General features: G+C 36.6%; 1 protein-coding gene across 5 annotated transcripts in view; it reads right to left on the bottom strand.

Moving 5' to 3' along the window:
- SLC25A12 (solute carrier family 25 member 12) overlaps nucleotides 1-12,908 on the bottom strand; it is a 164,855-nt gene that overhangs the window by 49,653 nt on the left and 102,294 nt on the right. For 4 of the 5 annotated variants that reach the window (XM_059704092.1, XM_059704095.1, XM_059704094.1 and 1 more), the window contains one exon: nucleotides 7,438-7,553. In XM_059704092.1, coding sequence (XP_059560075.1) covers nucleotides 7,438-7,553 — 116 coding nt within the window. Of the gene's footprint in view, nucleotides 1-2,890; nucleotides 2,995-7,437; nucleotides 7,554-12,908 lie in introns of those variants that run through there. The other variant, XM_059704097.1, reaches the window with a different exon arrangement.

Below are 12,908 nucleotides of genomic sequence, written 5' to 3'. Positions count from 1 at the left end.
CCTCTAATAGCTTGTCTTCATGCACTAACCATGTCATTCACTTTCTTACACAGTTCTACCCTTACTATAAAAGTCAGTTCACAAATGACTGGTACTTTAATAGGCATAGATGGGAGAGACTAATTTAAAAGCTCATGCAAAAAAAGAAAATCATTAAAAAGTTAAGAAAGCAGGAAGCCTGTTTTAATGACATCTAAAGAACAAATTATTTTCAAATTTAAGCCAATTATATTAGTGAAAGGGTTTTACCATCAATAGCTATCAATTAATTATACCAAAGAATTAGTAAATGCAAGTTTAATATTTTATAATCTACAACTATGCTATTTTCTCTAATTTCTTCAAATTCTTTAAATAAGATACAGATCTCAATGTTGTAAATGGTTTAATGGATTCCCTTTAGTTTTTATACCTCCTTTCCTTGATAAAAGCATTGCTATGGTGGGGGCGGGGGAGGGCATGCAGTGTAAGCATCCTGAACTAGAAATCCTGCCAGTCTGAACTCAACATATATAACAGCTCTGAATAGGTCACACCAATCAGTAACTTGGAAGAAGGCATTGGATGTCACTGGGGAGATGGGATTCTCATATTTGCTTCAAATGGAATGTAGCATTTTATTTCTTGCCTAAGTAGCAACAGTATTGAAGAATTTTCAAATCATATCCAATCATTTTTACTTTCCATAAACAAAAATTAAACCTATGGGATTTTGTTTCTAAAAACAAAAAATTAACTCAATAGCAATTCATGGGATCCTGACTTCTAACCAACACAAAGGATTACCCTTAAATCTACATGAAACTTCACATTATAAAATATGTTAAAGTTTACAAGATAATTAAAATAATAAGGGTTGCAAAAGAATATTTAGAGCTAAAAATATTCTGATAGATCAGAAAAAAAATTTAGAATTCTCCAATTTATTTGGCAGTTTCTATTTCCAAATTAATTATTCTTCTTTTTAAGTCTAACAATGTATGAAACTAAGGAAACATGAATAAACGGAAAGCAACCCTAGCTGGTTCGGCTCAGTGGATGGAGTGTCCACCTGTCAACCAAAGGGTCCCGGGTTTGATTCCGGTCAAAGGCACATGCCCGGGTTGCAGGCTTGATCCCCAGTAAGGAGCGTGCAGGAGGCAGCCGATTAGTGATTCTCTCTCATCACTGATGTTTCTATCGCTCTCTCGCCCTCTCCCTTCCTCTCTGAAATCAATAAAAATGTATATATTTAAAAAAATAGTTTAAGAAATAAATGGAAAGCAGAACAGAGTAAGTTAAATAACTACCTATATTTGAGTGATATTATTTATTAAAGGTAATAAGTTATTTTATGATAATCTTTATTTTAAAGGTCACAAGTCCCAAAACTCAACTATTTGATAAGAAATGTACATATTACTACCTAGATAGATTTTACATAATGGTAGAATAACACTGACTTCCCTTTATGTGATCAGAAGATAGCAGATTCTCAAGTGTGAAACTGTATCAAATAAAGTAAAAAATTCAGAAGCTTTCAAACTACAAAAAATTAACTATGAAAATTGTTTTCTACTATCACAAAAATGGAATTTATAAGCCAAAATTACACCGTATAATCTACATTTAGAATAAAGCTCTATAATAAAAACTTTAAAATCCTATTTTATAAACTTTCTAGCAACCTCTAAATAAGATATTAGAATATCTTCAAAACAATTAAAATGATGGTCTAAATTACACTTAGTAATCTCCCAAATATTAAATTGCCGTTTTCCGTAAGTATTTGTTTGAACTTTTCCTATTTCTCCTTAAGTGGACATTTGACAGCTTTTACTGTATATGGTTTCATTATGACCATTAGAATGTGCTGTAGTTTATAAGCTACCCTTAGATGCTTTTGATTATTTTAGCTATGTCACAGTCTACAACTATAGATACTAGGACTAACACAATGTCAAACCTACTTTGGGACCTCTTGAGGTATCTCACTTTCCTTCTGTTATTATTTACACTGCCAAATGTCTAAGGCTAATTCAGAAGGCTCACAGAAATAATTAGTACCACTATTATTCTGCAGTCCAATACTTAATTACCACTTTACTTTTACCAGGATGTGCTTATCAAAAAAGTTAGACAAAGCTCCAGAACTGGAGAACATATACTTGTATAGCTGATGTTCTTACCTTACCAGCTTTTGTCAGGTTCTGTATGACATGAAAGGGAACACCAATAATCTCAAATGTACCCAGTAAACCTAAATGACACTGCATAACAAGTTGTCCCCCTAGAGAGAATCCCGTCTTTCCAGTGGCAAACAAGGGTGTTGAGCTCTAAATAGCACTTCTTGGAGTGCTAATTCAGTAGCCACAGTTCTGGCCTGGATGAAAGAGATACACTGTCACATCTTACTGGCAGCAAGATCATGATCTAGTGTTTTGTACTAGGTTGGCATTGCTAAGAGAAATAGGAATCCATTCATTTTCTGACCTATGGGAAACAATAGACCACCTTTTCACTTCCTGCAGAGCATGGGCTTATGGAAAGAGATTTCTAATTCCTTTGAAAAGGGAATTGGGGCCAGATACAAAAGTAGCCTGTCATTATGTTCCCTTTGCTCAAAGGAAACTAGCACAATGATTTGTGAGGAGGGCAGGTAATGATGATAATAGATTAAGTAAAAATGTTCACAGATGTATAACATTAGTCAGTTTAGCTGAATCAGTCACTTATGACGATTGGACTAGATGAAATATACATTGAAGCATATATATTATGTAAATATGTCTTTAACAGAGGTCTTAATTTCCCCCACTGTGTCTCCCCATCTTATCCACCCTCATCCCTCCCCTGGTCCTTATGGGAGCTTCCTACTGGTCTTGTTCACCTTTCTGCAGTACAAAATTACCTCTGACCGGGGCTGGCACTCTTCTCCAAGACTGCCGCCATGCCTGTTCCATGAATGAGCCTGGAAGGAGCTGCTGTACCAACGGTGTGGCCAGAGAACTCCTCCTGTAGGTATACAAGCCATCAGCCCTGTGACACAGCCCACCTACCATCAGCCCAACGACATCCTGATTCCAAGGATTTCAGCCCAGCAGGAGCCACTGCTTCCAACTTACAGGCTTGAGACCAAACATTTTTATTGTCAGGGGGGGGAAAGTCCTCAACAGCTGAGTTTCACCTGCACAGTTCTTAAAGTGAAGTCAGAGAGGCCTTTAGGACTTCCACCATGAACAGTGAATATCCTGTGTGTCACTGAACAAAAACAACGGCAAGACTGGAGGAGGTAAAGAGTTTTTCAGTGAAGGAAAACGTGGGGGAAAGAAGAGAAACAACTAAGAGACCAAAGAAGAAAACAAACAACAGCAAAATAAAGATCAACAACAGGAACTTGTAGAGGAAGTCCCAATCAATACAGCATGTAGACTGAGTCCCAGCCTTCTAGGTTCTACTCCCAGGTGGATCATCAGTTTCTGGGTGACCTCCTCTGTTTTTCTGAGAGGAAGTGTTTCTGTTAACACTTTACCTACCTCCAGGAGGGACTTTGTACAGTCAGTCAACAGAGTAGTCATGCTGTCAAATATATGGAAAGGTCCATTTCTCAGGAAAGATTAATTTAAAAGGCATCTATTACTATAGAAACTAGATGCTTTCACAGTCTATCACCAAATGGTATAAAAACTAATAACAGCATGTCTTTTTTTTGTTTTCACCTCAAACTCTAATAGCCATTCTAATAGCCTATTAATATGACCTTTTCTGCAATATGTGAAACAAGCCTCAAAAATTCTTCCTGATTTAATTTGAACACCAGGTGAAACTCTAATTCTTACCAATTAAGCTGGGTATTTATTAGCATTAGTATTTCATATTATTCCATGTCTACAGTTTGTTTCCTCTGAGAGAAGGTACATTTTTCATACGTAGACTTCCATCTCCTGAGCCTTTCGATAATAGCAGTGGTTATGCCTAATTTATTCTTCCCTTTAGGGGGAAAGAGTCTATTTTAGAGACACAAACGGAACAGATTTTTACTTGCTATACATACTGATGGTCAAAGACAATACAAAATCAAAAGGAACTGCTTTTTGAGAATCCTACAATCAGTGGGTGAAGAAGTGCCCTTGAAAAAGTTCACTTCAGAGAGTTCCTATTCCTAGGCAAATACTTTGGAACACAATGTTGAGATTTTAATAGAAGACTTAGAATGTATAACATGTTTTATATTCATTTATTAGTTAATAGATGAAGAGTTTGGGTGGTCATTTTATTTTAATGATTATATCTTTGTTAAAGCAAAAGGCTTTTCTTAATTTATGACAAAAATATATCAGCTATTGACAATACAATGAAGTGTAACTGGTTATTTAGGTTACCTTAAGCTAATTCTGTCAAGCAGAATATCCAGTACACTAGTGGATAACAGTAAGACCAAGGCAAATTTTTACTATATCTAGCACACACCAGTCATGCAATGGCCTCAACAAGGCTCATGCCACCAGGCAGTAACAGATATACAAGCCATTAAGTAATTATCCACAGCATGCACTAGAAGTTGTATTAAAAGGACATCAAAGAGGAAACAATTATCTAATGATTTTATTCCCTCTTGTAAAAACTCCAGAATCCTCTCCTGAGTTGCATATTCTAAAATGGATTACCAAGGTCTCAATGTAAGTCCTCTCCCCCAGAATAAAGGCATCTCTAACAGTGGGAAAAAAAAACTTGTCCAAACTCAAGAAAATGTTATTCAGTATTGCTACTTATATAATACTTGAAAGATGCACACTAGATATAATTTGATGTGAATAAAAAAGCATATCTAAAAAAACAAAAGCATAGATGAGAACAATATATACAAGTACACAGATAACATCATCAGTATAGTCTATGAGAGCTACCCATGGCATACCAGTCTTTCCCCACTCCATTACACCTTTCATCCAATATTCTCTCCCACCTTTCTCTCCAGATGTGCACAACACAAAACTATTCTTTAAATAAGCTTCAAACTAGAAAACACAAGGCCATTTGGTGAAAAGAATTTCAAGTTAGAATGGATATAAAATTTGCTTTTACTTAAACTATATTTATAAATACATAAGCATTATTCATTTTATTAAGTGGATACAAACATGAAAACTGACCTTTATCACAGATCCAAAAACCCTATAAAAATTATTTTCTTATGCTGAATTTCTACAGTCTTGAAATACAGCTTTAGAAACTTGTTAAATGGCATTTCTAACAGTTTCGATGTTCTTCCTGTTTTCTTAAGAATATAAAATTAAACTTTCTCTTTTTCATTATGATTCTTTTCATTTGAGCTAAGAACATCATCTAAAAATGGATCCTCAAAACTAGGGAGGCAAGGCAGGAAGGGGAAATGGTCAAAGTCCCCAGGAAATAGGTGAGCACTATCAAAAGAATCATCCAGCTGGCCAGAGACCCCAGTTACAATGTTGAAAGGCGGGTCAGCTTTACCTTATTCCATAAGAATCTTCCCATCTCTAGATGATGGAGAGTAATGAAAGCAGGATTTTGGAGGGTTTATATGTTCTTCAGTTCATACGAGGTGCTATAAAAACTAAAACTGATTTGTTTTGCTTTTAATCCTAGTGATATGTTCTTAAAATCATAAATCATAGTCTGAGGGAAAAACAAAAGATCTATAAAATGCTAAAGCTCTATAAAATGAAATTTTAAGGTGGTGTAAACCAGCTACTTCCTACACTCATTTTAATATACTAATCAACAATGGCATGAGTCTCTATTGTCAGTCTGTTAGATGTACTAACTTGAGTGACTAATTTTTCAAAATAGAAATTGGGTAAATCAATCAAATGGAGGATACACAAAGAACCATGATATCAAGATAGAAAGTACAAGATAAATCACAATTTGTTTTTGGGAAATATAAATTTTACACAATGGACACGTGATAGAAGCACAGATATACTGTCATTAATGCAGATATCTGTATCAAGGTATTTCCCAAGCATTTCTGCACATTTGGAAGTGAGACATATGAGCATGTGTGATACCTACTGAAAATAGAAAATGCAGCATTATCAGTAGTACAGGGTTAATGCCGAAGGAAGAGATACAAAGGTTTTATGCTTTAAACTACAGAATCTAGGTATTTTTGAGGAAAGTCAACATTCTTTAGGAGGCAGAATGGCCAGAGATTGCTCCAAAGCAGGGAGAATGCCAAGATATGCACAGGAACCTAAAATGTTCTGTATAGGATTTTATTTGGGAAAATCTTATTCAGAAGACAACTGGGCCAATGGGCAAAAGGAAACAATCAATGCCAAGCTAGAAAATGTGCCCACTAAGATCACAGCAAAGGCACCACTGGAACTTCTGAACACCTGTACATGCTCACCAGTCTTACCATGCAGTGATACTCCTTCCTTTGGGTTTAATTAAAAGTATCTGTTTTAGAACAAACTCTATAGTGAATAAAGATTTAGTGTTGTGGCTCAGGAAAAGCCCAACTTTCAAGAGTTACTACACACTGATGCCAATTCACACCATAAGTGGGGATCTAGCTCAGTTTTACAAGATGAAAAAGCTCTGGAGATCTATTTCACAACAATGTGAATATACTCAACATTACTGAACTACACACTGAAAAATGGTTAAAATGGCAAGTGTTATATAAGTGTTGTGTTATCAAACTTAAAAATTCCAAATTTTAAAAAAAGGAAGAATGGAACGCTCAAAGTCCTTAAAAACACTACATTATTTTTATTAAAAAGCCTATTGCAGGAAAAACTAGCTGATACTTTTCCTAAAGAAAAACTAATTTTTGCAAATAAGTGTCATTAAAAATTAATACATAATGACAAACAGAAATCCAAGTTTATAGTTTGTGAGACATCAGCAATGTGCTTATTTATTTGCCTATCAAAGAATCTACACCCAACTCAGATGGCAATTTTCATAATCCTTGTTTCCTAAAACCAGGATTCTACAAGGGGGTTCAGAGAAGGCTAACTATTCTTGCCTTAACCTCCTCCTTTAGTTCCACTCATGGTGTTAAAATGTCATGGTAGCAATTTCCAAAGACACTACAGAGACCCTCTGAACACTATGCCAGAAGTCCTTTAGAGAAAGCTGTTGGTCACAGTCTGTTTCATGAAGACCTTGCCCAGGCTGGCTCAGAACAAGAAAGTTTTACTCTGCCTATTTTAGGCGTGTGAGTGTCAATGACTCAATGAGCTAAGGAATGACATTCCTTGGTTCCTTCATTTTTTGCAATAGTCTAATGCTTACAAGAAAATAAAACCATTTATCTGTGTAAAGCCTTTTAGCAAAGTAATACTTCGATAATTGACTAACTCCTAAATAATCCAGCAATCTATATGCAGTTACTCGATTTAGAAATTAAGACTGGACCAGCCTCACTAACTTCACTTATCACTTACAATCTTTTCTTTTCCTTACCAAATGTCACCTCTCCATTTCCACTCTTGTCAAACAATTGGAAAGCCACTATGAACATGGAATCTGGAGCACATAAAACAGATTCAAATGCCAAAAACTCTTGATAGGAGATCAACCTAGAATAAAGTATAAAATGTTACTGGCTGGTACAAAAAGAAAAAACATCAAGCATTTAAACTGCCTTTACTTTATAAACTATAACTCAGGGTAACCAAATAATTGATGAAAAAAGTTTCTTTTCATAGAGGTATTCCAGATAATGAAAAAACAAAGGAATGAATAAAATTAAAATATCAGTCTTTTGAAAAGCTCTAACAAATTAATGGACCTGGGCAATAATCATTAGCCACTAAGATCACAAAGAGAGAACTAGACCAAAAATAATTAAACTTGAATCTGAACAAGTCTGTAGATCAGAGTTCCTCAACCTTGGCACTCAATAGTGCCATTCAAGGCTGGATAATGCTTGTTGTGGAGGCCTCCTGTGCACTGTATCTGGTTTGGCAGCATACCTGGCCTCTACTCACTAGATGCCAATCGTCTTGGTTTTTCTAAAATAAGTCTTAGGAATGAAATACTAAAAATACAATTACCCTGAAATTCAGACTATGTAGCTTTAAAACACATTTCATGGTCAGTAGTAAAACTTTCTATATTTATGAGAAGAGGGCCAAGAATTTTTCCTTAACGGTCATAAACAGTCAACTGGCAGAGTGAATTTGGCTCATACATGTATTTTCTTTGGCATGCAAAGTATTATTTTTTTTAGTTGCATTAGTTGCCAAAATTCAGAAATCGTAAGATTTCATATAAATATCCAGTTTTCTGGTTTGTCTTGATAAATTGCAAGCTTGGGCAATAGGTTTCTGGTGCCAAATAGCACCAGCCCCTGGAATCAAGCAAAAACTGCCTCTTTCTGAGAGATCAGGGCTCATCAGTTATCTACATCCTGCCCCTGCAGATTTGAGACTAGTTGGGCAGTTTCCAACTAAATAGCTCTTTGTTTAAAATATAAAAATCTATGAACTGTACTGAATACCTAGATTTTGTCTACCAGTATATTCATAAGGGCAAATCATATATTCATGCAACTTTAGAGCCAGAGGAGCTCTTAGAAAGTCTAAAGACGTCAAACAATCTGCTTTAAAACATTCAGAAACTCAGTAGGCCCAGTGAGATTCTCAACTCCTGCCTTCAATTCAGTGTACCTACCCCAGTCCCCAAATTTAAAGTTACAGTTGAGAAACAGAAAGGTAAAATAATAAATAGCCAATTACAAGAAAGTATTGGAGAAATACTCAGCCAACACTGAATACTCAGAGTTACCTTTGTTATATAGAGTGATTTATTCAAAGAAAGAAAAGTCAATTAAGAAACACAAAAGCATAAAAAATCTATCCTATATAATAAAAGGCTAATATGCAAATTGTCCTCTCCATGGAGAGTTAGACTTAGAATTTGACCAGGGGGCGGGGCCGGCGGCCAACCTCTTGTGACCCCTCCCCCTGGCTGGCCCTGATGGATTGGATCGGGGTGGGCGGGCCAGCCAGACCCCACCCATGCATGAATTCATGCACCAGGCCTGTAGTCCTATATAATAAAAGGGTAATATGCAAATAGACCAAACGGCAGAACAACCAATCAAAGCATAATATGCTAACAGTATGCTAAGGCTGTTCAACCGCTCACTATGATGTGCACTGACCACCAGGGGGCATTTGCTCCAACTGGGAGATTAGCTTGCTGCTGGGGTCTGGCCCGATCGGGGACTGAGCAAGATAGCCCGGACCCGCCCTGGAGTCCTCCCGTGGTCCCTCCCTGACCCGACGGTGCACCGGTAGGGTCCCTCAGCCTGGCCTGCACACTCTCACAATCGGGGACCCATCAGGGGATGTCGGAGAGCTGGTTTCAGCCCCATCTCGCAGGCCACTCCCCTTGGGAGGGTGCCAGATGCAGGGTTCATGGCTGGCAAGTACTGCTGTAGCAGCCCGAGCCTCTCCCGATCGGGACTGATTGGGCGTGAGCCCGCAGCCGGCACAGTGGGGCTGGGATGAGCAGGAGCAGCAGGTAGGAGCTGCAGGTGGCGTTGTACTGTGGGTTTCTGTCTGATCCCTGCAGGCCACCCAGAGGGACCCCACCCATGCACAAATTCATGCACCAGGCCTCTAGTATATTTATAAAGGCTAAGTGACCAACTGTCCGTCCATCTGACATGCTGCTACATATGACACGCACTGGCAATTTAAAAATAAACGCTGACTCACATATGTGCGATACATATAAAGCTCCCATCGAATTTCTTAATAGTATTACTCCTTCAGGAATTCCATGTCATAAATTAAAATTGAAAGTAGGTGCAATCATCATGCTACTGAGAAATCTTAATAGTAAATGGGGTCTTTGTAATGGAACTAGATTTATTATCACAAGATTGTGACCTAACATAGTCGAAGCTGAAGTATTAACAAGATCTGCGGAAGGAGAGGTTGTTCTGCTTTCAAGAATTTATTTGTCCCCATCTGACACTGGCCTCCATTTAAATTAATTCGAAGACAGTTTCCCATGATGCCAGCATTTGTGATGACTATTAATAAATCACAAGGACAAACTCTAGACAGAGTAAGAATATTCCTACCTGAACCCGTTTTCGGACATGGTCAGTTATATGTTGCTTTCTCTCAAGTTTGAAGAGCGTGTGGCGTTAAGTTGTAAATACTTCATCACAAGGGAAATTAGTCAAACACTCTGAAAGTGTTTTTATTCTTAATGTGGTATACAGAGAGATATCAGAATAAGTTTAATCATTTTATCAGTCATTGATAAATGTGTTTTTGTTTTTATTGTTTTCATATCATGTTTTTGTTGTTTTTATTATGCCTTTGTTGCTGTTATATCATGTTGTTTATTAATCAATTTATATATTATTTTCATATACATTTCACTAATTTTCTTTCATCTCTGACACTTCTATTATAGAGAAAGGGCGAATAGCGATATTGAAGTATTTCTTCTAATTAATTTCCTTTCAATGTGCACAAATCTGTGCACCAGGTCACTAGTTTAAAAATAAGTCACTTTATATTGTTCAGCCTTAAAAAGAAATGAAGTTCTGGTGCATGCTTCATGAATGAATCTTCAAAATTATGCTAAGTGAAATAAGTGATACACAAAAGGACAAATATTGTATTATTTTATTTATATGACATACCTAGAATAGTCAAATTATTGAGATAGAAAGTAGAACAGTAGCCCTGAATGGTGCTGCTCAGTGGTTAGAGTGCCAACCTTCGCATCAAAGGGCCGATGTTTGATTCCCAGTCAAGGGCACCTACCTGATCCCTGGCCCCAGTCAAGGAGTGTGCAGGAGACAACCACCGAATGTGTCTCTCTCACGTCAATGTTTCTCTCTCCCTCCCTCCTTTTCTTCCACTCTCTCTAAAAATCAATGGAGCCCAGCCCTGCATGGCTCAGATACTCATAGATTGAGCATCGAACTATGAACCAGGAGGTCACAGTTCAATTCCCAGTCAGGACACATGCCCAGGTTGCGGGCTTGATCCCCAGTGGGGGGTGTGCAGGAGGCAGCCTATTAATGATTCTCTCTCATCTTTGACGTTTCTATCTCTCTCCCTCTCTCCTTTCCTGTCTGCAATAAATAAAAATATATAAAAAGAGAAAAAAAATAAATGGGAAAAATATCCTTGGGTGAGGATTAACAACAAAAAAAGAAAAAAAAGAATAAAGAACAGTGGTTACCAGGGACTGGGTGTTGGGAGAGAAAGAGGACTCACTGCTTAATGGGTATAGAGTTTTGTATAAGAAGATTAAAAAGTGCTGAAGATGGATGGTGGCAATGGCAATACAACAATGTGAATGTGGGTAATGCCATTGAATTGTACACCTAAAAATGATTAAAATGGTAATTATGTTATAAATATTTTAATACAATAAAAAATTAAAAATAAATAAAATAAAAAAATAAGTTACCTAATGTTATTCAAGTGTTTGCATTTGTCAAAACTCAGCAGATGTCTTTAACTAACAAACAAAATCATTGATACAGAAAACAGACTGACAGCTGTCAGAAGGGAGGGGGTTTGGGGGCTGGGTAAAAAAATTAAGCGATTAAAAAAAAAAAAAGACACAGACAACAGTATGGTGATTGCCAGAGGGAAAGGAGTGTGGGGAGGTAGAAGAGGGCAAATGAGGGGATCAGTGGTGGCGGAAAGAGGCTTGACTTTAGGTAGTGAGCATACAATGCGGTTTGCAGATGATGTGTTACTGAGTTATATACTTGAAACCTGTGGTGTTATTAACCAATGTTATCCCAATAAATTCAATTAAAAAAAATTTATAGGAGATTCCAAAATGGTGGCAGAGTAAGTGGATACACACTTGACACATTCCCAGGACCAAACTGGAAAAAACAAATACTAAAATCCAGTTGATAAATCCATGCTGAAGTATTTAAGAAGAAGTGCATGAATGTCTGCAATTTACTTTGAAATGAGTAAAAAAATAAAGTGGGTTAAAGGAAAGATAGAGGGATAGATACATGAAAACAGATGTTTTAAAAGATATTAATGGTAGAATATATGTGGTTGGGTATATGGGTATTTACTGTAAAATTCTTTCAACTTTCTAGAATGTTTAAAATTTTTCATAATAAAATATTGGGAGGAAACGGGGTAGATAGGCCACTTAGTCTCTGATATGCTCCTTACTTATTTTTAGCTAAAAATACTTAATAATATAACAATACTCTTCAAAAAGCAAGAAATAATCTGCTTATCTGCTAACATAAAGCAAACATGTTCCAGAATTATTTTTAAAGCTCTTTTCCTTTATTCTGTCTGCCATGGAGTCCACTATCACTAGAAGGGCCTGATTGAGACTGTGGCAGGAAAAGTGCAAGCTACTAACTGTGGAGTTGAAAAAAATCATTACTTAATTCATACCGTAAGGTTTTCTTTTAATAAGGATAACATATTTGCTGTCTGATATACTATAAAGAACACATCATTTTATGACTTTGAAACAATGTATTTTATGAATTTAATGTGTTTCTAAATTTTTCTACAGAGCACCTTTTAATGTACTGAATGGAAATTATAAAATTTCAAAATATTAATGTATTAATTTCTAATTTTTTAAAACCACCAAGATTTCTACATAAAAGGTTCTTCTATATACATGTAATTATGTGTAATTAATTTTTAAAAAATAATAGTCCTGGCTGGATGGCTCAGTTAGTTGGAGTGCTGTCCCATACACCAAAAGGTTGCAGGTTTGATTCTCAGTCAGGGCACATATCTAGGTGTGGGTTTGATCCCTGGTACAGGAGGCAATCAACCAATTCTCTCTCTCTCTCTCTCTCTCTCTCTCTCTCTCTCTCTCTCTCTCTCCCCCCCCCCTCTCTCTCTCATCAATTTAAAATTATCTATATATACTAGAGGCCCAGTGCACAGATT

This window comes from Myotis daubentonii, chromosome 7, assembly GCF_963259705.1.
Source record: "Myotis daubentonii chromosome 7, mMyoDau2.1, whole genome shotgun sequence".
Taxonomy (NCBI): Eukaryota; Metazoa; Chordata; class Mammalia; order Chiroptera; family Vespertilionidae; genus Myotis; species Myotis daubentonii.
This window is presented reverse-complemented; position numbering and strand designations above follow the sequence as displayed.